The following is a 22,501-nucleotide window of genomic DNA, read 5'->3' as shown; positions in this document are numbered from 1 at the left end:
ATGTATTGTTAAATATCAAATATATATATATATATATGATAATAGAAATAAATAATTTTGCACATAATCTTTAATTTGTGTGTATGAATAATGAAAAATTCCAGTAACTTGGCTTCTGAAAGCAATGCCCGTTGCTCTTTCGGTATGAAAAGGCAAAAACAGGCCTTTTCACCACAAACAATGGTTATGAATTTATTTGAGAACAAGAATATAGATCAATCTCAATTAAGTTCTGGCAAGAACCTTTCTGTTACAACTCTTGTTCCATATAACAAAGAATCCATTACACCCTTCGACAAAAACACACCAAATATGGAAAGAAATGACAAAAACTATACAGAAAGATGTGAATTAGTTCCACAGTATTTTAATTTGCATTGCCCAATGTGTGGTAGATTAATGCCACAGAAATTTCTACCCAGCCACTGCACTATAGACTTGCCATATAAAAAAAAATTCAGAGAATTTAAACGTAGCAAAACTGATGAGAAAGGCAATAATGAATACAATAACAGTAATTATGATTCAAATATAGATTTAATATCACAGAGGTCAGTTTCAGGTTCGAGTACAAAGTCTGATGAAAGGATTTCACTCGAAATAAAAGATGAAAATCCATTTTACAATATTGATAACCAAAACTACTTTTTCTTCCTGGAAGAGCTATATCGGCAGTTGAATATTAGAAATAATGTGAATAGGATGACCTTATCAGTAATTGATGAGTTAGGCGACCCATTAGAGGAAAATCATGAAGAAATCATCAAAAATGAATCCTTCGAGTTCATCCAAGATTTATCTAATAAAAATAAGGATGAAAAAAACGATTTGATTAATTTGAGTTCGGATCTATTAATGACAGGGTATTATAAAAAGTTCTTTGTAGAAATAAAAAAACTTGGGAGTGGTAGTTTTGGACAAGTTTATCTATGTACACATGTCTTAGATGGAATAACATTAGCACAATATGCAGTTAAAAAAGTACCTGTTGGTGATAACAAAAAGTGGCTTTCCAGTGTCTTAAGGGAAGTAAAAATACGTGAGTTGCTGCACCATCCAAATATTGTTCAATATAGACATTCCTGGTTGGAACTATACAGTTCGAATGATTACTGCCCAAAAGTTCCGTGGCTTTTCCAATTAATGGAGTATTGTAACTCAGGATCGCTAGAGGTACTAATTCAGAATTCAGATGATGACATGTCACCTTCCCCGAGCAAAGGTAGTAAACCTGAAAAAGATCTGCAGATTAATAAAATTAAAGAGAAAAATCACAAAGCAACAAATGATTTTAACGGCGTCCACATTAATCAAGATACCCAACCCCTAGAAGATTTAAAGTATTCACTCTCCGTATTCGATAGAACGAATAAAACGAATTTGGACTCCCTCAAAAATAAATATATTCTGGACGATCATATTTGGAAAATATTTTTTGATATCATATTGGGACTTCAACATCTCCATCACAGAGGAATATTACACAGGGATTTAAAACCCTCAAATATTCTTTTGCACGTAACATTTGATGAGTTTTTAGCTAGACCAATCTGTCAAGCATTGCTTTCAGATTTTGGAACTGCACAAATTCTCAAACAAAGAAATTCCGAAGCAAATAGATCATTTGCACTTGGAAGAGAACACTGTTTCGAGGGGCAAAATCCATCCAATGACACACAAGATGAATTTTCGTTTTCGAACAGAAGACATGGATTTACCGGAACAATCGAATATACAGCACCGGAGTTGCTTATTAAAGATATTGACGGGAATTTCGTTGGTGAATATGATATATACAGTGATATTTGGTCTCTTGGAATCACTTTATACGTATTATGTTATAACAAAGTTCCATTTTCCGTACATAATTCTGATAGTTTCGATCCAGAAGAATCCATTAGTGCTATTCTTTCAGGAATGAACGATCTTAAATTGCCGAATTTCCCTCCAAGAAGTCCCGAGCTCAAACTTCTCATCAAATCCCTGCTTGAACCTGACCCGAATAGCAGACCAAACACAGATGATATACTCAGACATCCAGTAATACAACAAAAACTTAGATCGCCTGACCTAGCAGTTAATGCGAGCATAGAACTTGCAGTGATAGTTAGGAAACTGTGTTCCGAATCCAGTAGTTTAGATTCTTGTAATTGATGCTATATAAAATTGATGAAAAGTTCTAGATTTAAAATTAAGTGATACTATCTAAATATAAGGGCTCTCATCCCCTAGATGTCAAAACAACTATCTCCTCCTGTTCCCAGGTGTTGATCTTGACGATGGCGACCTCGCTGCCTTTTTACTATTGGATGTGCATCTCAACCCAAAACATCTACAAGATAATTTCAGTACAATAAGAATAAATTCCAACGCTGCATAAAGCACTAAAATAGCACAAAGAATGTAGAATATTCGATCGCATAGATTTACTGGAATAGAACCCACCAATTGTGGATCTATGGATTCAATCTTGGCAACAAATTTGTCTAATCTTTCGTTAATTATTCCACCATATAAATGCATATATGTAACATATTGGTTAATAACAGTGCTATACCCTGCAACCACTCTCGAAACTGACTCACATACCTTGTTCTGGAAATCAATATACTTTGCCATTACTGGATCAGTATAAACCCTTGATTTAGAAAGAAACTGTTTCAATTTTGAGTCAACCTCACTCGGGACGTTGTCATAAGCAGCAATGACTAAACTCCTAAAAAGTGACGCAAAATGTCTTAAGTGCCCTCCCAATATACTCCATGTTATTAAATTTCGAGAAACACCATGCTTTTCACCCTTCTCGTATTGAGACACAATCTCAGAAAGGTGAGAAATCTCTAACTTCAGAGAATCCAAGTCAGTCGAACACTCACTATTTTTCTTTAAAAGTGTCTTCACCTCTCTTTCACATTCTCTTAACCTACTTTCACAAGTGAGGTTCGTACCTTCGGCTCTGAACACCAGAAGGAATAATAAAAATGAGGTAAATGGTAATAGTTTCATGTTTAATGCAATTAACTTGTTTATTTCTCCAAATACTAAGTAATATGAATAATATTGGCTTCCTCAAAAAAAAAAAAATTGCCTTGGGATCAGCCCCCCTCTTGGTCATCCACTTCCAACGATTCCAAATCCTCGATTAAAATAGGATATTAAAAAATGAGACATCAAAATATCTTCCAATAGATATATGGGCGCCTCTTTAATGGCGCCTTTGACGACGTCGACCCACAAATCGATCGCAGAGAATTACAACCGGCCTCTCCTTTATTATCTTTCGCACCCACTACCACATATTTCACGATGATGATCCTCATTGCATTCTTTGCATGAATCCCATACAATGTATTTTTTTTAGTACGAATTAAAACTCAACTTCTCGAAAATCTTGTTAAGTGTGTGCTGCTTCGGATGTTTATCTTTTTGGCTCGATACAACAAAGTCATTAAAAAATAGTGAAAACTTTGAATCCAGTTTCTCAATTATGTCCTCAAATGACGAATCAGCAAGAAGTAGTTCTATATGCGGAGTGTTTATCCCGAATCTCCCCCTTTGAATGGTGATATTTTTCTCGTTTTCAATGAGATTCGAAGCACACGATGTACTTTGCATTTCATTGTAAAAATTAGGTGAATTGTTGAATTTTCCTAGCTTATTCTCACTATATACATTAAAAAGTGCCGAATATCGTGCGAATAGATGACAAATTGAGATCATTTTGAAGAGGGAACAGAACGATCCATATTTTGAACAAAAACAAAGTGTCATCATTTCCTCAACAGTCTGGTTTTGTAAATAAACGACTTCTTCCATTGTTTTTACATTTTCTAGCCCCTTTATAAATTCGTTCCAGGAAGATTCAACTACGTCATAGGTTATATACTCCAAGATGCTATTAATAATTGAAAGCATTTTATGTCTAAGTAAGTATGATCTACCCATTCTCGGATATATTGACGATTTATTGATCTTACCTTTGTTTATTTTTAGACTTTTACTAGTGTATCCCCATAATGGAGTTGCTTTCTGAGTAAACCAAGTGTCAGTTAGTAGCTTTTGTATGTACTTTAAATGGAAAATAAATCTGAATAATACCTGATACTTTTCCAATATATCTTCCGTCCAAATAGCTCTTATTATATGATTTTTTGTGTGTAGTTTCACAGTTAGGTGTTTAAATGCCTCAAAATTTAGAGCCGTTTTCACTAAGTTCTTATCAATACCTTTAAGTGAGTCATCAATATTCCACTTATTCTTTGAAAAGGATCCCAAAATTTTTTCTGTGACCAATTTTTCGTCAAAGGTGCAGTAAAATTCAAAATCTTCGCAGCAATCGATATTTTTTTTGTAGTATTTATTCGCTAAGATATTCCATTTGTGTGAGATATAGTTGTTACAACAGTTTCCGGAAAGATTTCCACCAAGTGAATATAATCCAATATAATCAATAAATTCCTGAATAAATAAATCATTTGAACAAAGGAAAATATCTTTGAGTATCTTTAAGCAATTATTTAAATTAATTTGTTCACAACAAAATCTATACAATTTCACCTTGAATTCATTATAAAGTGATCGAAAATGTTCGAAAAATGCGTCAAATTTAATAACATTTGAATTCAAATCTAAAAGCTGCATTATCCTTTCGAAATCCATTTGTAAATATAAAGAGTCAACACACCTTGTGCATTCTTTTGTGTCAGTCTTATCCTGAAATTTTGATATCAACTTGCTCACGTTTCCAATATAGTTTACTTCCTTGAAAATAGGTTCAAGACATTTTGGGAAAAAACGCAAGTCCAAAAAGTAGCCCTCCTTTTCTACCCTTTCAAATAAAAAAAATTTTGAAAATACAGTTTCTTTATTTACTAACTCGTCTACATCCTTACAACCAAAGTGACCAAATTCAAGAAAATTATCATTTACTTTACCGTACTTTGTCCAAGGGATAAGGAAATGTTTTATCCATGTTACCAGAAGCTGACTTAAGATAAAATTCGCAACGTTAATATTTGAACTTTCACCTCGAAATCTTTTTTGAATAAGATCAAATATTGCGTTTATTATTTCGCAGCCCTTTCTATACAAAACATTAGTTGCGATTAAATCCATTGCTTTTAAGGTAGTTAGTGCTTGCTGAGACTGAGACCAAAAATTTTGTAATGAAAGAGTCCCTTTTCTAATTAACGCCTCGAACCTATGAATCTTGATCTCAAAATGTTTTAAAAGTTCACGAAAAGTTTCACATAGAGCATTAGAAATTAAACCAAAGTTGTTTCCATCCTCATGTTTATATAAAAATTGTCTTATTCTCCTATTTAATGAGGATAATTCTAGAATACGATAGGTTAATGGCAATATAACAGGATCATTGTTATTGACTTTAGAAGAGTCACAACATTCGAGTTCTACAGATGTGTTGAATTTGCTTAAAGGTTGAAATTCACCTGATAATTGCGTATTTTCTAATACATCTGCTGAATTCATTTTATTTGGATCATTATTAATGTAATGAGAAAATGTTGATAGGCCCTCGAGAACAGAAAAACTTATATTCTCTCTTTTTACATTCAATGAATTATTCTCCGTATTTTGAATTAAAAACAAGGTCTCAGAAAAATCGTAATTTTTTTTTTCAATAACATTAATCTGTTCAACTACCTTTATGTAATTTCCTTCTGTACACAGTAAACAACAAAGAATGTCTTCTAGTAATAATTGCTCCTGAATTTTAGAGGGATACCTATCGAGTGGCATCAAGGAGAGATTGTTTTCTTTAATTAAACTCACACAAAAACGCTTAGCATGATCGAATAAATATCCTCCAAATGATGGCGATACCTCGAAATTAGTTGTTGATAGGTCTTCATTGTCATTTCCCGTATAGATATCAGTAAAATTTGAATTTAAATTGTCCCATCCAATAGGTTGATCAGAAATCAAATTTAACATTTCGACTTCAAACCTTGGAATTTTCAAATTTGAAAAATGACCAGCAGCCAATTCATTGAGTTTTGAGTTCTTTACAGAGTCAATATTTATAAAACTCTTATTAATTGAATTAAATGAGTACTTTTTTTCTGATTTTTTTCTCCTCAAGACATTCCGTAGTTTGTACCAACTGGGAAGAGGGAATTCTGAGTTACTCGATGGTAAAATTGTCCAATATCCATTTCTACCAGCAATTGCAATTTTTCCTAGAGATAAACTATTGATGTAAGTATTGTTTCCCTGAACCAACTCTTTAGAAAATATAACATCGTCAGATGTACTGGGCCTTATGAGGAATATATCAGAAAATCTCATTGAATTAATGTTTGGGGCAGGAAGTGAAGAAACTTTTTCAGCAATAGATTCTTCCTTTGAAATAGGTACTTTTTCGATAACCCATTCGTGATTCTTCAAGTATCTTTTTACTGAATTAACTTCCAGTCCATTCAAATTAATTTTCAATAATTCATCAATATTAGATATCCTCAATGTACAATTTTCGAGATCATAGCCAAGAATCAAGAAATCCGAATCAACATAAGTACATAAAAAGACAACATCACCAGATTGCAGATATTCGCCTTCATTATTCTTTGATTGATTCATGATATTACAAATATTCATCAAATACCATCCAGACTCAATAAACGTGCCATCATTTTCTTCGACAGAGTCTCTGTAAATTCCAGAATCCTGTTTTGTGAAGGGGTGTATGTTTGTGAGTATTACTTTATAGCAAGATTCATCATAATACTTATATTTCATTAACGTCATATACTCATAACTACTGTTACAAGCTCTAAATCCAATCTTTGGAGAAATGAAAAAGTGAATTGATAATTTGGAGGAGAGAAAACTTACCCTTTGTCCATATCGTATGTATTTATCCTCTGGAAATTTAACACCTCTACTACTTGTTTCCATCTTAATTAATATATTTTTTTTAAAACTGAAATTGTGAAATAAACAGTGATGGTTGTTTTTTTGTTATTCTAAGTAGTATGAATAAATTTGTTACTTTTTGAGAACAAAAAGTATCACCCCAAGTGCAACCCCTCAGTGTTGCGCTGCAAAAAAAAATTATTCGGTGATCAGTTCATTACACTATTTTAAATAACTATACTAGATTTATATAGTCACACTGAAACCAAGGATGTTCTAATGCTTTTGATGCGGAAGGTCTTTCTTTTGGATCTATAGAAAGTAATTGTCCAATTAAATCAAGTAATGATTCATCAACACAATCCAACAATTCCCTCAAATTTTCTCTATAAAAGCATTTCCCATTCAATTTTGTATACACTCTCATTCTATTGCTATTTGTTCTCTCATATATATGTCCATCAAATGTGAGGAAGTGTTTTAATGTTGTAGATTTAATTATCATTGAAGGTGGTATCTTACCTAGTACATATACCATGTTCGCCAACAATTGTTGCGTTGTTTTCACACCCATAAACAGTGGTTTCCCAGTAATTAGTTCCACCATAATACATCCTACACTCCAAATATCGATTTTTTCGTCAAAAGGAAGTCCTAGGCAAATTTCTGGTGACCTGTAGTACCTGCTTTGTAAGTATGAGTTTTGCATACTTGATGACTGACATTTTTTTATACAACTTCCCCAATCAATTAGTTTTATATCAAATTCAAAGCATTGGTTGATGTTTCGATTAAAATAACCTAAAATATCAAATGAATCTATTGAATTGAGTACAATATTTTCCGGCTTAATATCACAATGGATCAACTCGTACTTCTCGTGCAAGTCTCTTAGGCAAAGTAACAATTGACGAATTATCCTTTGGATTACCTCAAAAATCAACAGTTCATCTTTTCTTCTATGAAGAACCTCATTCAAAATCAACAAATTATCCCCCAAGAGTTCCGTGACAATGAACAAACTCCCATTCTCAACTATAGTGTCTTCGTAAACTGGAATAAAACGAGAAATTGTTGAATCGTTAAGTCCCCTAATTGTGTTCGCTTCCTTCAATGAATTCTCTAAATATCCTTTTTCGTATATATTTCCTTTTATTTTTTTTATACAGTGGAGCTTATAAGTTATAATATTCACTCCGACATAAATATCACTGAAATTGCCGTTATAAAGGCATTTTACCAGTAAAAATTTGCTATTTAGAACTATATTACTAAAATTAGTTCTTAAAAACTCTCTAAAATCATCTCCTAGTTTCAAGTCTTTTTTTATATTACTTGAATTCATACACATGTTAATTTCATCTTCATTGTCTAAGCTAGCTAATTTAAAGTATTCTTTGTAAAGATCATGAAGTGTTGTCTTCATATTACTTTCTTTATTAACTATATTTTCCATTGAAAAACTTATGTTTATAATATTGTCGTGTCTGAAATAAGAGCACATCTTCGTTTTCTTCTCCATCTTTATTTTTAACTTTTCATCTTCTACTTTTTGAGAAAATGTAACATCCCTTGAAAGATTAACATCAATTTGGTCAAGGCAATTTAAGGAGTGATTTTCTTCCAAATACTTAATTATGTAAAAATTAAAATCACTATCAAATAAAAAGTTAGATAAATCCGAATAACTACTTCCGATTTTATTAAAGGTAATTTCTGAAGTCTCCCTATGAATATTTTGGTTTGACAAAAACAGCTTCAAACTATCAAAAAACAATTTATAGAATTCAATAGGTAGGTGAAATGGAAGTATTTCAGTGTTTTGATATTCTGAAACTATACTTTTAAATCCAATTTCAGTATCAACACCAATCATGTCTAAATTACTCTTTGCAAAAATCTGTTCTATTAATAAGTCTTTTATCCAGTTATTCAACTCGCTTTCATTTTCAAATTCAATGAAACAGTTTCTGATAAAGCCTTCCTTTAAATCATTCAAGTAATATGAATTATAGTCAATATCTTTTTTTTCTTCATTCATATGTTCAATAAAAGTACCAATTAAATCAAATACATCATCAAACTCGAGTATAAACTCGCTTAAACTGTTTGCTAATTTTTTGACATTTTTTTCAATATATAGATTAAAAAAATTCAAAATCTTTGTAGGTAAATTATCAATATTATTCTTGTTCACTTCAATTATATTTCCTATTGTTTTAATTGCCTCGTCCCACATATTCTAATTTTTTTCTCTTTAAAAACTTCATTATTCAGAGATCTTCCTGCTTGCGGTAAAGTGAAATGCATTGATACTTAATGAGAGCCGGAACTAATTTTCTTTGAATAGTTCGTTTTCTCAAAGAAAATGTAAAATTTCTTCTTCCTACATCTTTGTTTGATTTTTATTACTTTAATTATCGCTTCCTTTGTTACTCAGTATTTTTGAAAATAAGTCATTTGAGTATGAGTTTCCAGCTGCTCTATCCTTATTTCTCCTCAATTCACTATTTAAATTTTTATCTTTTAAACTATTCACCTTTGTTTCTATTCTTCCCATATTTAACAAGCCGTTTTTTCTTATTTCTGAATGCCCTCTTGCCAAACTCATTGCCAATGATGCAACAGGAAATACTAAATTGTCATCTCTGTTGGATTCATAATCATTTAGCTCTTGTTTTTTCTTCAACCTAGATTTCTCATATTCAGACCTTTTATAAATTATATATTTTCCTGTCTTAGTAAACCTTTTCAATTCCTTTGTTGGTTCTCCATTTACATTCGACTTTGAAGACATATTAATATTAATACTTGTATTTTCACATCCCATTTTTTGTTCTTCATATTTTTCAGAAGTACTAAAAGGACATTCTCCATTTTTATCACCTGTGCCATCTGAATCATCGCTATTTGAATCAGGCCTATAAATAGTTCTCTTTACATATTCATCCTCACTTGATGAAAATGAATTCAATCCTGAATCAATGAGATCTGAAACAGAAGCGCTTTCATCTTTTGACTCACTGGGAATTTCATCTATCACATTTTCATTTATTGGAGTGTCCTCAGAACTGACTTCATCATTGCTCTCAATATCTTCATTAATAGAGTTATCTTCGCAGTTGTTTTCTTCTTCATTTACTTCTAAATTGCTGTTAGAATTTTCATCTTGGGTATCATAATACTCATCTTGATCATAATCCCATTCAAGTACTGCATCTCCCCCTGTAAACTCAATGAATTTTTCATCAGACTTCAATAAATCGTCAATTTTTAGGGCCATTTCATACATTAAATCAATTGGAGTTGGATCATCACCTGAACCTGGCAAAATGGCGAATCCAACCCTTTGTCCCTCATAATTCAGATCCGTTGCACACACTCTAGATTTTTGGATGTTTAAGCATTCACTTACAGAATTTTCAATACCATCAACATAATATCTGAAATTTCCATCATCTTTAATTTTCTTTGAAATCCACAGCTTTCCAGTGACACTGCCATCAGGTAGTGTAACTCTTCTTTTACGAATCATTTTATTTTCTTTATCTAATATCCCAATGTAATCTTTAGTAATCATCTGAGAGTCTGAAGCATCATGTATATCAACATCATTATTTTTCTCAACTTCAATAGTTGTTTCTTGAGTTTTTATCGAATCTACCACCAACTCTTTTTTTACTTCAATCGAGTTACTTTTTGTGAAAGTATCACTTTCTTTTTTGATTAAAACAATTTTTTCGACGCTGATATTTCTATTTATTTTTTCCTCATTCTTTATTCTTTCCTTTTCCCTTTGTTCCAAAATTTTTTTCTTTTCTCTTTCACTTATTTTCTGAGTAACAAGAATAAATACCCTGCTGCAATATGTATTGTTCGGATATCCATAGACGACAACTGAAATTGTTACTGTAAAAGACTTGTCCCTTGAAAATAATATTTCGAGTTTTCCAAGAATGGTTTCTGATATTAATTTGGGGTTTGTATGATTAAAAGAAAGAGGAAATCCTAACACCCTGTGCATATGTGGAACTTTCGATTCTAGTGCACTTTTCCAATTGTTTATCTTTGAACATATTTCCTTATATTCTTCGTCATTTGATAATTCTGATTGTTCCATTAAATCTAACCCCTTTTCCAGAAAAATTTCTAACGTGGGATCTCTATTCCACCTTGTTCCGAGATTTTGGGCTGTTCTGTGTGCCTCTACTTCGTAATTCAATACACTTTTTATTAGTCTTTTCTTATTCAAAATAGAGCTTTTATTTGGGATAGATAAATATGGTTGAGAACGAAAACCTGGTTGATGAACCAATGGAGAATTTGTACAACTTATAAAAAGGTTGCTGTTCCAAAGGTCAAAAAAAATACAACCTGGATTACTATTTTGAATATTATACCATATATTCATCTCATTGAAAATTGTGTCAATACTTTTGTATGGCAATTTTATTGTTTTTAATGACACTCCAGAAACATCCTTTTTATCACCATCATTTGGCAAGAGTCTTTCTCTTTTCCTGAATCTTATCGCAACCTCACGTGCTCTTTGCTGGATATAAAATCTATTTCTTAATATGTATATCTGTCCTGTTGTTAATTCCCAAAATTTCACCACTGTATTGTTTTCCGTTTCGTTGAAGTGCCAAGACATTACCCATGCATGAAAGTGACCATTATTTGTTGTTCCAATACAGACAAAAGCTTGAATTTTAATTTTTAATAGCAAGGAAACATGTAGAAGACAATGATCAATCACCCCTCCTCCATTGTTAAGTAATGTAAAGTCAGGGGTAAACCAATAGTACGATTTTTTAAATGTAAAAGTACTTTTCTCTTCTTGTCCACCTCTTTTTGATACGACATTCTTTGTATCATTAAATTTATCTTTGGATCTTTTTGGCGGATCTCTAAAACTACTATTTATAAAAGGAACGCATCTAACGAAGTGAAAAATTGCATTGGGTGATGTGATATTATTTGGACTAGGCATCTGATTAACAAATTGTGATAACATTAGTTCGTTTCCTCTATGATTAAATACAGAAAAAATAAAGAAGCGACCGATAATACCAGTTCCAAGCTTTCCGGTCAATGTTGTTTGTATTGCTATTTTATCTGTGTTGTATAATTTTGGTGTTTGACTCGGAGAAAGATCTAAACGACTTCTTAAAAAAATATCAATTTTTTCAGGTATACCATTATTCTTTGAACAGAGTGTTTGCCTATTGTTTGGTTTAATCGAGAGCAAATCCGGTGTAACAAAAGCCTCGAATGTTATGTTTGCAACTCTATCAGTTGGAAATAGGAATTTTAGTAACATTTCTTGCTCCAATACCCGAACCTTTAATTTTTCTTTTGTCCCAGATGCATAACATCTGTAGAATCTCTCTGAAACCGGTCTTTTCGTACCTTTAATGTTATATATTGTGTCCCAAATGGTAAATGAAGTATACCCCGCATGCTCAGTTTTGGTATATTGAGTGTCTTTCGAGGAAACCCAAAGATCCACATAAATTTCAGCAAGACTCTCCAAATGAAATGAATATAATTCAGAAATAGGTGGAAGTTGAAGTGGAAAAACAACATAATCATCCTGTAGAATACTCCCCGAGCTATTTCCACACATTGTAGTTGATCTGCTAGTTAAACCTTGGTGAGTAATTGAAGCATGAATTTGAAAATCCTCAATATTCTCAAATGTAATAATGTTATCGACTTTTAGTATTTTTATCATTAAATACACCCTGTCTTTAATAAAATTAACAAAGTTTCCTTTTTGTCTTTGTTTAGGATAATTAATAAATGAAATGTTTCCAGTAATCAAACCAAATTCCCATGCTGCAAAATTTCGACGCTTGTCTGTGTTCTTGACTTTTTCGACCAACCAAAGTGGCTCAGATAGTTTTGACTCTATAATCGTGCTTGTTTCTATCAATCCTTTTAATGGGATGTGTGTTTTTGCCTGTAAGTTAATGTTTTTTTCTTTGTTTGTATCTATGACTTCAACGTCTAAGAAACTGTTTTCTAAATCAGCAATTGTCCCACGCAAAAATATAGATCCGATATTTTCCCAAATGGGCCAATTGGTTCCTCTTTGAATTGAACTAAAAATTGTATATTCTTTTATCGGTGAAGGCCATATTAACTTTATTTTTAGCCTTGGACAACAGTCTGAAGGATGTATTTTTGCTTGATCTAACTCTGACTCAAGGAGCAAACTATCTAAGTTCATAATATTAACTGCTTCATCGTTTTTGTTAATACCCAAAAGTTTGAGAAAAATTTTCCAAATACTTTGATCTTTATCTTGATTACTCATACAATTGTTTGGATCAACTTGGTCTTCTTCTGGTTTAAGTGAGAGTTTGCTTTGAATATTTGTTTCTAGATCTGAAGTGTTAAGAATCTTATTACTTTCCTTCTTATAAGTAATCTGAACATTCTCAAATAATTTCTCTCTTTGTGTTACATTTTTATTAAATTTTTTGTCAAACAACAAATTTCCAAAAAAAGACGAATTTTCACAGGATAGATCAGGTACTTTTCTATCACTATTTATTTCCGAGAGGTAGTCATTATTTTGGCCAAAAAAATTAAAATTTATGATACTCGAATAATTTAATGAATTTTTTTCTATTATCTTCTCTTTTTGCAAATTCAATTTTTTGTCGATATCTCCAAACGACATTAAACTTTTGATTTCCCAATGATCCAAAGAAAGTTGAAAATCATATATTTCTTGAAAGTATAAGTTAAAGTTAATTTTGTATGTTTTTTCCAATTTGCTTCCTTCCACTATTTTCATTAGGTAACAACTATAATTTAGATCAGAGTTTGCGCATTCAATCAACTTGGTATCGTAAATAGCATCAAGTGTATTCAATCTAAAATTGTGGTATCTCCAGGCAGAAAGCTTTAACTTCTCCCTTTCCAAATCAAAGTAAGAACCTCTGTACTCAAATGAAGGTTGGAATTTTATTTTTTGTGGTTTATCTTTTATTAGTTTATGTATTATTGGTGTTCTAATTCTGTGTTTTAGTTGCCCACTCGAAAGAATATACTCTTTAGACTCAGATTGAACTCTAAATTCATCTCTTGAAGTTCCAAAGTCAATCTCTATAAATAAATTAACCTCTTCCTCTGTTAAATTTTCAATAGAAAGATCCCAAAATGCCACTTTCCATCTTCTTTGGTGAATATGAGCTTTATCATCCGCTATAAAAGTCAAGTAAAACAATAATATTTGTTATATAAGACTTACAAATACCTATTTCACCTTTTTCCAAATCTAGTACATCTATTTCATCTGAAGAGTCTGATTGATCCTCTATTTCATTGTCTTCGACATACTTGCTTTTGAAGTCGTCCATAGTTAAAACAGGTACCGTTGCTAGCTCATCTATGAATTGTGGGACAGATTTATCGGTATTCTCCTGAAAAGTGTAAATTTAAGTTTAAATTATATCCTTTAAACCTACCTCATTGCTATTCTTGGTTTCCCTTGTTATTACAATCTCTTCCTCGTCTTTCGTTTCATCTTTTTCGTTTTTTTTGGAGAACTTCGATTTGATATTTGTACTTATAAATGAAAATGGATTTATCATGTATTATTCATAATAATTTTCAAGTGTTAGTTTCGTGTCAATCTCAAAATTTAGTAGTCAGTTTCATCTACATGCAGATGTTTCATGTTATTGTTCTAGATCTTTGCGGGAATTTACAAAACCAGCGGTAATGGTATTCTCTTTAAAGTTGGGTTTCCTTTTTATAGAAAGTAATATTGGAAATAAAGGTAGTTTTTTTACGGTTTAAAATAAGAGATACCGGAATAAACAATAACATTATCTTTGTATTCTACTATCTCTATATGATATCATCCTGAATGTTAATTTACTACTAAGTTTTGTGTAATGCAATACTTTGTTAAGAGAAGTGAAAACATATAATATGTAATATATTTACAGAACAGACAAGAACAACACTATAGTTTCCAATAATTATTAAAAAAAGTATTTATATTTAGTCGAAGATTTAATATATATTTTTCACTGTTTTAATATTTTTTTTAAATCCCCTCTTAAACCCCATATCTACCCTAAAATACCGGAGAAAAAAAATTGATTTTCAACACGAGAATTAATTAGTTATAAAATACAGATTGTTAAAAGATTGGCAAGGTTTTTGTATTGAATTAATTTTTTAATAATAAGAGTTATCTGTTTAATTTTTTGTGGAGAGATAAATGGACCTAACCCAAATACTTCTAAATTGCCATAATTCAGTTGAGTCAGTAAGAAAAAATGCAGAACAACAACTTCAAAGTGCTCAAGAGGCTAATATCGGCGAGTATTTGACATTATTGGCGGAGGAGTTGTTTAATGAGAATAAGCCAGAATTATCACGTCAATTAGCAGGGCTCCTTTTGAAGAACTCTGTTTCGGGTGTTGAACCGAGACTAGATATAGAGAAGAGGGCAATGTGGTTATCGCTGCCTTCACATATAACTTCCAAAATTAAGTCCCTTGTACTCGAATCGATACTGAGTCCTATTCCAAGCGTTAGAGGAGCCTCTTGTCAGGTTATTGCCAAGCTCGGGCGTGTAGAATTGCCTTGTCAGAGATGGCCTGAACTTCTTCCATATTTAATTAGGTTAATTCAAAATAATTCAAATAATGAGGTATCAACGGTTTATAAGCGTTCTTCTTTGACTGCACTTGGATACCTATGTGAGGATTCTAAATTATTGGAGAACGAAGTTTCATCATTGATTATTTCAGAGGAGGTTAGTAACCAAATTTTAACGGCGATAGTACAAGGAATGAGTGACGCTGATTCAGAAACTGCATTGGCCGCTACCAAATCCTTCTATTTTGCACTGCATTTTGCAAGAAGCAATTTTTCTAACGAAGCTGAAAGAAATCTTATATTTCAAGTTTTGTGCACTTTGTGCGGGGGTGAAGGAAGCAAAAGGGAGCTTCAAACAGCAGCTTACGAATGTCTGGTATCAATTGCGACAGAATATTATGAATATTTGGGACCATATCTATCTGTTATCACGCAAATGACAATCAAGGGTATTAAGGGTGTATATGAACCAGTTTCAATTTGCTGCATCGAATTTTGGAACACCGTTGCTGATTTGGAAATAGATTTGTCTTTTGACGAAGGCGAATCTGCATCTAACTTAATTTGCATGAATTACGTTAGACAGGTTCAGCCATTGTTAATTCCTGTAATGTTGGAAACGTTGCTTAGACAAAGCGATGATGATAATGATATCGAGAGTTGGACTGTTGCTAAAGCTGCGGGTGCATGCTTAACATTATGCTCTCAACTTCTTGGGGATAATATTTTAGAACCAACACTTGGGTTTATTCATTCAAATTTCTCACACTCAAGTTGGCATAATAGAGAAGCTGCAGTACTTGCATACGGTAGCATCCTGGAAGGACCTAGCCTTCAGAGAATGCAACCTATTGTTGAAAAATCGGTGACCAACTTATGCCAGGCCTTGAATGATAACGTTGTTGCAGTTAGAGATACTTGCGCATGGACTATAGGTAGAATTGTTACATTTCATCCTAGCATTATTTTTCCGCTTTTGGGTTTACCTCCACAGCAGAATCAAGAACAGAATCAAACAGGCTTACTTTCGCTGTTACTTCAGAGACTCTTAACTGATGATCCTCGTGTTTGTAGAAATATTTGTTGGGTGATTCACCAAATTGCAGAATTATCTCAAAGTGTTGATGGAGGGCAGAAAGTACTCGATCTCTGGTTTCCCTTTATTATTCAAAGTTTGATACATGCATCTAGAAGAGAAGTCTCTTACGAAAACAATATGAAACAGGGGTGTTTTAATGCACTGTCTATGGTGCTATCACATGCAGGGATTGAGAACGATACAAATTTGTTGAATTTAACACATGAACTTATTATTGGTGAAGGTATTGGTTTAAAATATTTAATGGAGAAAAATCCGGTTCCAAGGTCCGAAATTTCTATATTAAATATTCAATTGGTTTGTGGAGCGTTGTATGCACTTACTACCAGGCTTGGTAAGAAAATTACTCCACAATATTCACAAGTATTACTCGGATTATATTTTGAACTTCTTAAACAAGGTGGTGCCAGTGAGGAAGCTTTGTTATCACTAACATCCCTGATAATAGTAATGTCTCAAGATTTCTCACCATATACGAATGAGTGCATTTCTCTTATTATTCCCTTCATTCAATGCCATGATGAACTTGACACATGTAAAATATCCATTGAGCTTATTGGCGATCTCGTTAGGTCTATTGGAAAAGGTATCAATCAATGTCTAGAAATTATAGTCCAAACTCTCTGCACGTTACTGGCGAAGAGTGATGTTGATAGAAAGCTCAAACCTCTTGCAATTGTCGCACTCGGTGATATATCAATGAACCTTGGGGTAGACTTTGTTCCCTATGTCTCTTCAACGTTGCAACTTTTTCAACAGGCGTCGGTCACGCAATATAGCGACGGACCTATTCAAAGTGAGGATTGGATAGAGTATTTGGGTGAGCTTAGAGAATCTGTTCTTCAAGGATATACGGGAATAGTATATGGAATGAAAGACGCGAAGAAACTAGAGATACTAGGGCCATATGTACCAAACATAGTTCAGTTCGTAGATAACATAGTTAATGACTATAGTGGCGATTTTCCTAATGATTCAAATTTAAAAAATGCAACTGCCTTAATCGGAGACTTGTTAACTGCGTTTAACGGGCAACTTGTTCAGTACCTACTTTCACAGGACAAAAGGTCAATATTAGAGAACATCTGCAATGTAGGGGAGAATTCGAGACATCCTGATGTAATGAGTAATGTAAAATGGATCAAGAAGCTTTGTCAGTTGAGTTAAAATTGTAATTTTTGATCCCTAATTTCAACTTGAACAATGTATTAAATATGTGAACAATAGAATTATCCTATTCCTTTTCAAATATATTACCAGAAATAACACACATCTAGGTATGAAAGTTCTAGGTTTTACTTTTAGGATAAAATATTTAAGGAAGATTTTTTCAACTTTTATTTGCAATACATAAAATAAATTATTTACTTATTTAGCAAATCCGAAAGCGAGAATTAAAGAATGGAGAGCTAGAATATTAGGTTAGTAATGATGACATAAGGACTATCCCGTTGTTTTTTTCCCAATTCCAGTATTTAATTTACCTTTGAATTGTCCCCCAAAAAAACGCAAATTTTGTTATTTGTGTAGACTACTACGTAATGGCAACGCGCGAAGTTTACTTACGATTTCATCAAGTAACTTTTTTTGTTTTTGTTTTTGCAAGTTGTGCAGAAAATATCCTGGAAGTCACTTGGCTACCTTTCAAGTAAAATTTGGTCTTAAAGTTGTTTATTCAAATTATAGTGAGAAGAATTTAAATAAAACTTTTGATATGATGCATCAAGTAGAAATGTCATCAGGTGGTCAAATAAGTTTAGGAGAGGGTCAAATACATGGCCAGGAAAAATCTACAGACTTCGTATTGAATAGTGATGATTCTAAGAGAGTCGTGAGCAATTCAAATGCAAATGTTTCAATCCAGGAGCAGAGTTACTCTAGCTGCTCCGATAAACCTAGGATATCGAATGACAAAAATTCAAAAAATAACTCTCTAATAGTCACTATGTTCTGTTGTGTTGGTGGTGCCCCCGGATTAAAAAATATTAGGATATCTTACCTAGCTACTACATTTTTAGCATCAAGTATTATTTTTGTGTTTTTACAGGAATTGGTGTTTAGTAACCTTACAAATGGATATTCAATCTTAAGTCTTGAAAATGGTTATTTATTTGGGCCTCCATCACAAGTCGTGTTTGATATGGGCGCACTTGATACCAATTTAATAAGAAATGGTCAAATTACTCGCCTATTTTGGTCATTTTGGTTGCATACTGGATTTATACATTTGTTAATTAATCTTTCTAGTCAGGTTATTCTCGGGATAATTCTTGAAACTCGTTGGGTTATATGGAGGTATGTAATATTGTATTTTATAGGTGGTCTTTCAGGTAATTTGGCTTCTGCGGTTTTGGATCCGTGTTCGATTTCTGCAGGGTCTTCTGCATGTTTTTTTGCTCTCTTAGCTGGAATAATTGTTCTTCTCCTTGAGAACTGGAGAAACTCAGGCTGGCAATTTCTTTATGTGCTGTTTGTATGCCTAGCATCACTGGTTGGAATTTCGTTGAGTTTCATGCCGAATACTGATAACTGGGCACACATTGGTGGCTTTGTCGCAGGACTACTCTGGTCATTTTCAAGCATGGAATCTTTTCCGAGATCACATTCACGCAGATCAAAATCAAATAAGGTATCAGACGTTGAAAAAGGTAGCATTCAAGAATCAGTTAGATACTCTGGATCTAAAATAGATTCTAACTCAGATGATGGAAGAAATAAACACTCATATTTCTATCAACGTATCATCCCTATTAACTGTGCATGCAGTGGGGGTTTGCAAACCATTAGAGTCATTTCATTCCTATTATTGGCTTCGATTCTGACTCTTGGTTTCCTATTTTTGTTATACAAACCTTTCTACACCAGATTCAATCCTGCATTGGGGCATTTGTCATTTTCTGGAATTCAAGCGTGTAGTTGTTGTAATTCATCAGAAGGGGTATTTTGGTGCTCCAGCTCACCAACTTGGATAAGTAGTTGCGGCAACTCCGTCGCTGATAACTAGCCAGAACCAACCCATTCGATTGGTTCTAGAGTTTCTAGTAAAGAGAAGGGTTGTTAGACAGGAAAGTAGCTAGAAACGAACTGAATTAGATCGATATTAATCAAATTAGAGATAAGGTTAACCTATTGCTTTTTTCCATTATTTTAATTTTATAGTTAATATTGATACTGAACTCCCTCTGTCAAGGGGTGGCGAGGCGGAATACTTTGCGGTTGTGAAAAATAGGTGTAAGGAACTTCGATATTCTTTCCTTGACCGAAGGGATATGTCATAAATACAGGATATAGCGTAGTCTGCACGGTAGATGATGAACAACAGCAACAAGAACAGTTGCAATAATGGTGACATCTATTACAAGTTGACTGATAGTTCTGGGACTGACTGCGGAAGCAGACACCAGATTTACCACAACATATATTCCTATATCCAGTACAAGTGTTACATCCATAACAATTCATAGGAATAGAATTGCATGAACTATTGTTAATCTGATGTGAACAATTGTGATTTTGAGGTGTGCTGAGATGTTCGTGTATCTTCTGAACTTTAGGTGGACATTTATGCCTTCTAACTTCTTGGGTTGTCGTTGTAACTACAGCTTCATGACACCCTGAATTAGTAATGTAGCATTTTTGAGTAACATTTGGGGTGGAAGATTGTGTTATAACAACGCCACTTCCTTCGCAGTGACACTCCGCAGTTTTGCAGCTCGAAGTAACTAATGCATTAGAATTGTCATTCATGTTCGAAGCTGGGCACGCACTACTTGATGTCATTATTATAAGAAAATATTAATTCTTCTTTGAATCTATTTAATTGTTGAAATATATCAAATGAAGAAATAATAATGAACTACGAATTAATATTCTACTGTTATATAATTATTTACTTGCCATACAATCTCCACTTCAAAATAGGAGGGATAAATAGCGGGATGAAAATTTGAAAAAAAAATTTGAAAATTTCGTGTCGCACATTACAAAAATTGCAGATGGCCGAATTACACATTTATACAAATAGGTGAGTTCGCAAATTATTTATTCAATAATTGGCGGTAGCGGCCCAGATTGGTAGGATCAAGATTTGTTTCAACGAGGAAGTATAGGAAGCGTGGATGTAAAATTACAAATATGAAAATATTTTCACATACAAAATATCAAGATGCGATTCTTGGAGCATTCTGGATTAAACCGATTATCTGTAATCTTAAATAACTTAGATGTAGGCGACAGAATTTTAAATGGAAGACTTGAACTTTTTACTTGTTCAGAAAAAATGAGGGAAGAGTGCGACTTAAGTGAAAGAGTTGATCGCGAGGTGTGTGCCTCGCCTCAATGGATTTCGAATTCACCAATCGGACCTGTACAGCGACAGGATGTCCGTGAGCTTCTGGTAAATTTGATCAGTACCATGAACCAATGTTTTCCGGACTATGAGTTTAGTATAATAAAACCAGACAATATTTTCAAAGAAAAGAATTTTTCAAATGTATATAATAACATTAATTATCACCTATCAAGTGTTGTTGAAAGAATCTATCCAAGTTTTTTAGTTGAGCTTTGGGAGAATATAAGAGATGCTGTAGAAATAGAAAATACGGAAATATATTCCTACAGGTTAATGGGAAATGATGAATTAGGCCCCTTTTCTGATGATGGTTGCCTTTTTTCATTTGATTACTTTTTCTACGATACTAAAATGCAGAGAATATTATTTTTTGCTTGCACTACAAAGTCAAAAATGAAAACATGTATTAAAAACAAGTTTAATTGTAGTTCAGAAGAGAGTGATGACTTTGAAGGAGATACAGATTAATTTGTTCAATTTTTCAAATTATATTTATTTAAAGTTATATTTATATGTATTAATAAATTAATTAGATATATATATTGTCCTAATGTTGGCAAAATGTTCATTTTATTGAATTTTCTATTTGTTAATCGCATTTTTCAATCTATTTGTTTGCACCTTTCACTTTCTGAGACCTTTTTTTAAATTATACCTTATGCAATATACTTATTAATCCACTTGAATATATGTGAAAAAGAGAATTATTTTGATGTTGATGTTGTTTTCAATATTACGGTGATAATTGTAATACAAGTGAGAATCTGGAATATATTTATATCCAAAATCTACGGTAACGAAATTTTTTAGTTAACATTGTGTCCTAGTGATTAAACCAATTCAAAAAGTACAATGATTTATAAGCCTAAAATAACTTACTTTTCGCTCTGAATTGTTTATTATTTACGTCATGTAACATTTATAATGAAAACGTTTAACAACTTTGATGTTAGTACTAAACATCTTCGACTTGGATCCTTTTGGGGTGTCTTTCCTATTGATTCGAGGTACTGTTTTTGCAATTATACAAGCCTATAAAAAATTTTAAGTATAAAATGAACAATACCACTTAATTTATAATTTTTTTGCACTTAAAAATATCAAATTATTTCTTTCAAAGGAATTTCAGAATAAATAATAACATGAGACATCTACCAATAAGTGAGTTTCGTTAATTAAATCAATATTCAAAAAAGTGCAAATCACAAGATGGATAAATTCGATATTAATATATTCTGGTATTATTCTTAAGTTTTATTTGTTTTTTGTAGTTTATAATATATTATATGCATCACCCAATACATGGTCACTGCGATCATAATATGGGTTGATATACTGAGTAGCAATAAAGGGATTGCTTATAGTTCTCGAAATAAGTTGATATATATATTTTATTATATTAGAAAATTAAAAACCTTCGTCATTTAAATTGATTGATATTGAAAGTAATGAAAAATTTATGGGCTCAACTATGATCTTATTTACAAATGATAATACACAAATTTACAAAGTATTAAAAAATCGAAATTTCAATGAATATCATTTTT

At 32.4% G+C, this 22,501-nt stretch overlaps 9 protein-coding genes across 9 annotated transcripts; 4 read left to right on the top strand and 5 right to left on the bottom strand.

Moving 5' to 3' along the window:
* Positions 1–90: 90 nt before the first annotated feature.
* Positions 91–2,154, top strand: FG379_003522 (uncharacterized protein; the record flags this gene model as incomplete). The annotated part of the gene is made up of 1 exon (XM_067329151.1): positions 91–2,154. One exon carries the CDS (start codon positions 91–93, stop codon positions 2,152–2,154), a length of 2,064 nt encoding a protein of 687 aa, XP_067185328.1.
* Positions 2,155–2,244: 90 nt separating this feature from the next.
* FG379_003521 (uncharacterized protein) lies at positions 2,245–3,006 on the bottom strand (the record flags this gene model as incomplete). The annotated part of the gene is made up of 1 exon (XM_067329150.1): positions 2,245–3,006. The coding sequence occupies one exon, from the start codon at positions 3,004–3,006 to the stop codon at positions 2,245–2,247; it is 762 nt and encodes a 253-aa protein (XP_067185327.1).
* Positions 3,007–3,357: 351 nt separating this feature from the next.
* On the bottom strand, positions 3,358–6,918 carry FG379_003520 (uncharacterized protein; the record flags this gene model as incomplete). The annotated part of the gene is made up of 2 exons (XM_067329149.1): positions 3,358–6,804; positions 6,856–6,918. The coding sequence occupies 2 exons, from the start codon at positions 6,916–6,918 to the stop codon at positions 3,358–3,360; spliced, it is 3,510 nt and encodes a 1,169-aa protein (XP_067185326.1).
* Positions 6,919–7,111: 193 nt separating this feature from the next.
* FG379_003519 (protein kinase) lies at positions 7,112–9,115 on the bottom strand (the record flags this gene model as incomplete). The annotated part of the gene is made up of 1 exon (XM_067329148.1): positions 7,112–9,115. The coding sequence occupies one exon, from the start codon at positions 9,113–9,115 to the stop codon at positions 7,112–7,114; it is 2,004 nt and encodes a 667-aa protein (XP_067185325.1).
* Positions 9,116–9,289: 174 nt separating this feature from the next.
* On the bottom strand, positions 9,290–14,483 carry FG379_003518 (uncharacterized protein; the record flags this gene model as incomplete). Its single annotated transcript, XM_067329147.1, has 3 exons — positions 9,290–14,094; positions 14,141–14,312; positions 14,358–14,483. The coding sequence occupies 3 exons, from the start codon at positions 14,481–14,483 to the stop codon at positions 9,290–9,292; spliced, it is 5,103 nt and encodes a 1,700-aa protein (XP_067185324.1).
* Positions 14,484–15,121: 638 nt separating this feature from the next.
* On the top strand, positions 15,122–17,770 carry FG379_003516 (importin-beta2; the record flags this gene model as incomplete). The annotated part of the gene is made up of 1 exon (XM_067329145.1): positions 15,122–17,770. One exon carries the CDS (start codon positions 15,122–15,124, stop codon positions 17,768–17,770), a length of 2,649 nt encoding a protein of 882 aa, XP_067185322.1.
* Positions 17,771–18,317: 547 nt separating this feature from the next.
* FG379_003515 (rhomboid family membrane associated protease) lies at positions 18,318–19,607 on the top strand (the record flags this gene model as incomplete). Its single annotated transcript, XM_067329144.1, has 1 exon — positions 18,318–19,607. One exon carries the CDS (start codon positions 18,318–18,320, stop codon positions 19,605–19,607), a length of 1,290 nt encoding a protein of 429 aa, XP_067185321.1.
* A 155-nt stretch (positions 19,608–19,762) lies between these two features.
* Positions 19,763–20,383, bottom strand: FG379_003514 (cysteine-rich protein; the record flags this gene model as incomplete). Its single annotated transcript, XM_067329143.1, has 1 exon — positions 19,763–20,383. The coding sequence occupies one exon, from the start codon at positions 20,381–20,383 to the stop codon at positions 19,763–19,765; it is 621 nt and encodes a 206-aa protein (XP_067185320.1).
* Positions 20,384–20,768: 385 nt separating this feature from the next.
* On the top strand, positions 20,769–21,422 carry FG379_003513 (uncharacterized protein; the record flags this gene model as incomplete). The annotated part of the gene is made up of 1 exon (XM_067329142.1): positions 20,769–21,422. The coding sequence occupies one exon, from the start codon at positions 20,769–20,771 to the stop codon at positions 21,420–21,422; it is 654 nt and encodes a 217-aa protein (XP_067185319.1).
* Between the last annotated feature and the right edge of the window lie 1,079 nt (positions 21,423–22,501).

Source organism: Cryptosporidium bovis (assembly GCF_009768925.1).
Source record: "Cryptosporidium bovis isolate 45015 chromosome Unknown contig_8, whole genome shotgun sequence".
Classification (NCBI taxonomy): domain Eukaryota; phylum Apicomplexa; class Conoidasida; order Eucoccidiorida; family Cryptosporidiidae; genus Cryptosporidium; species Cryptosporidium bovis.
This window is presented reverse-complemented; position numbering and strand designations above follow the sequence as displayed.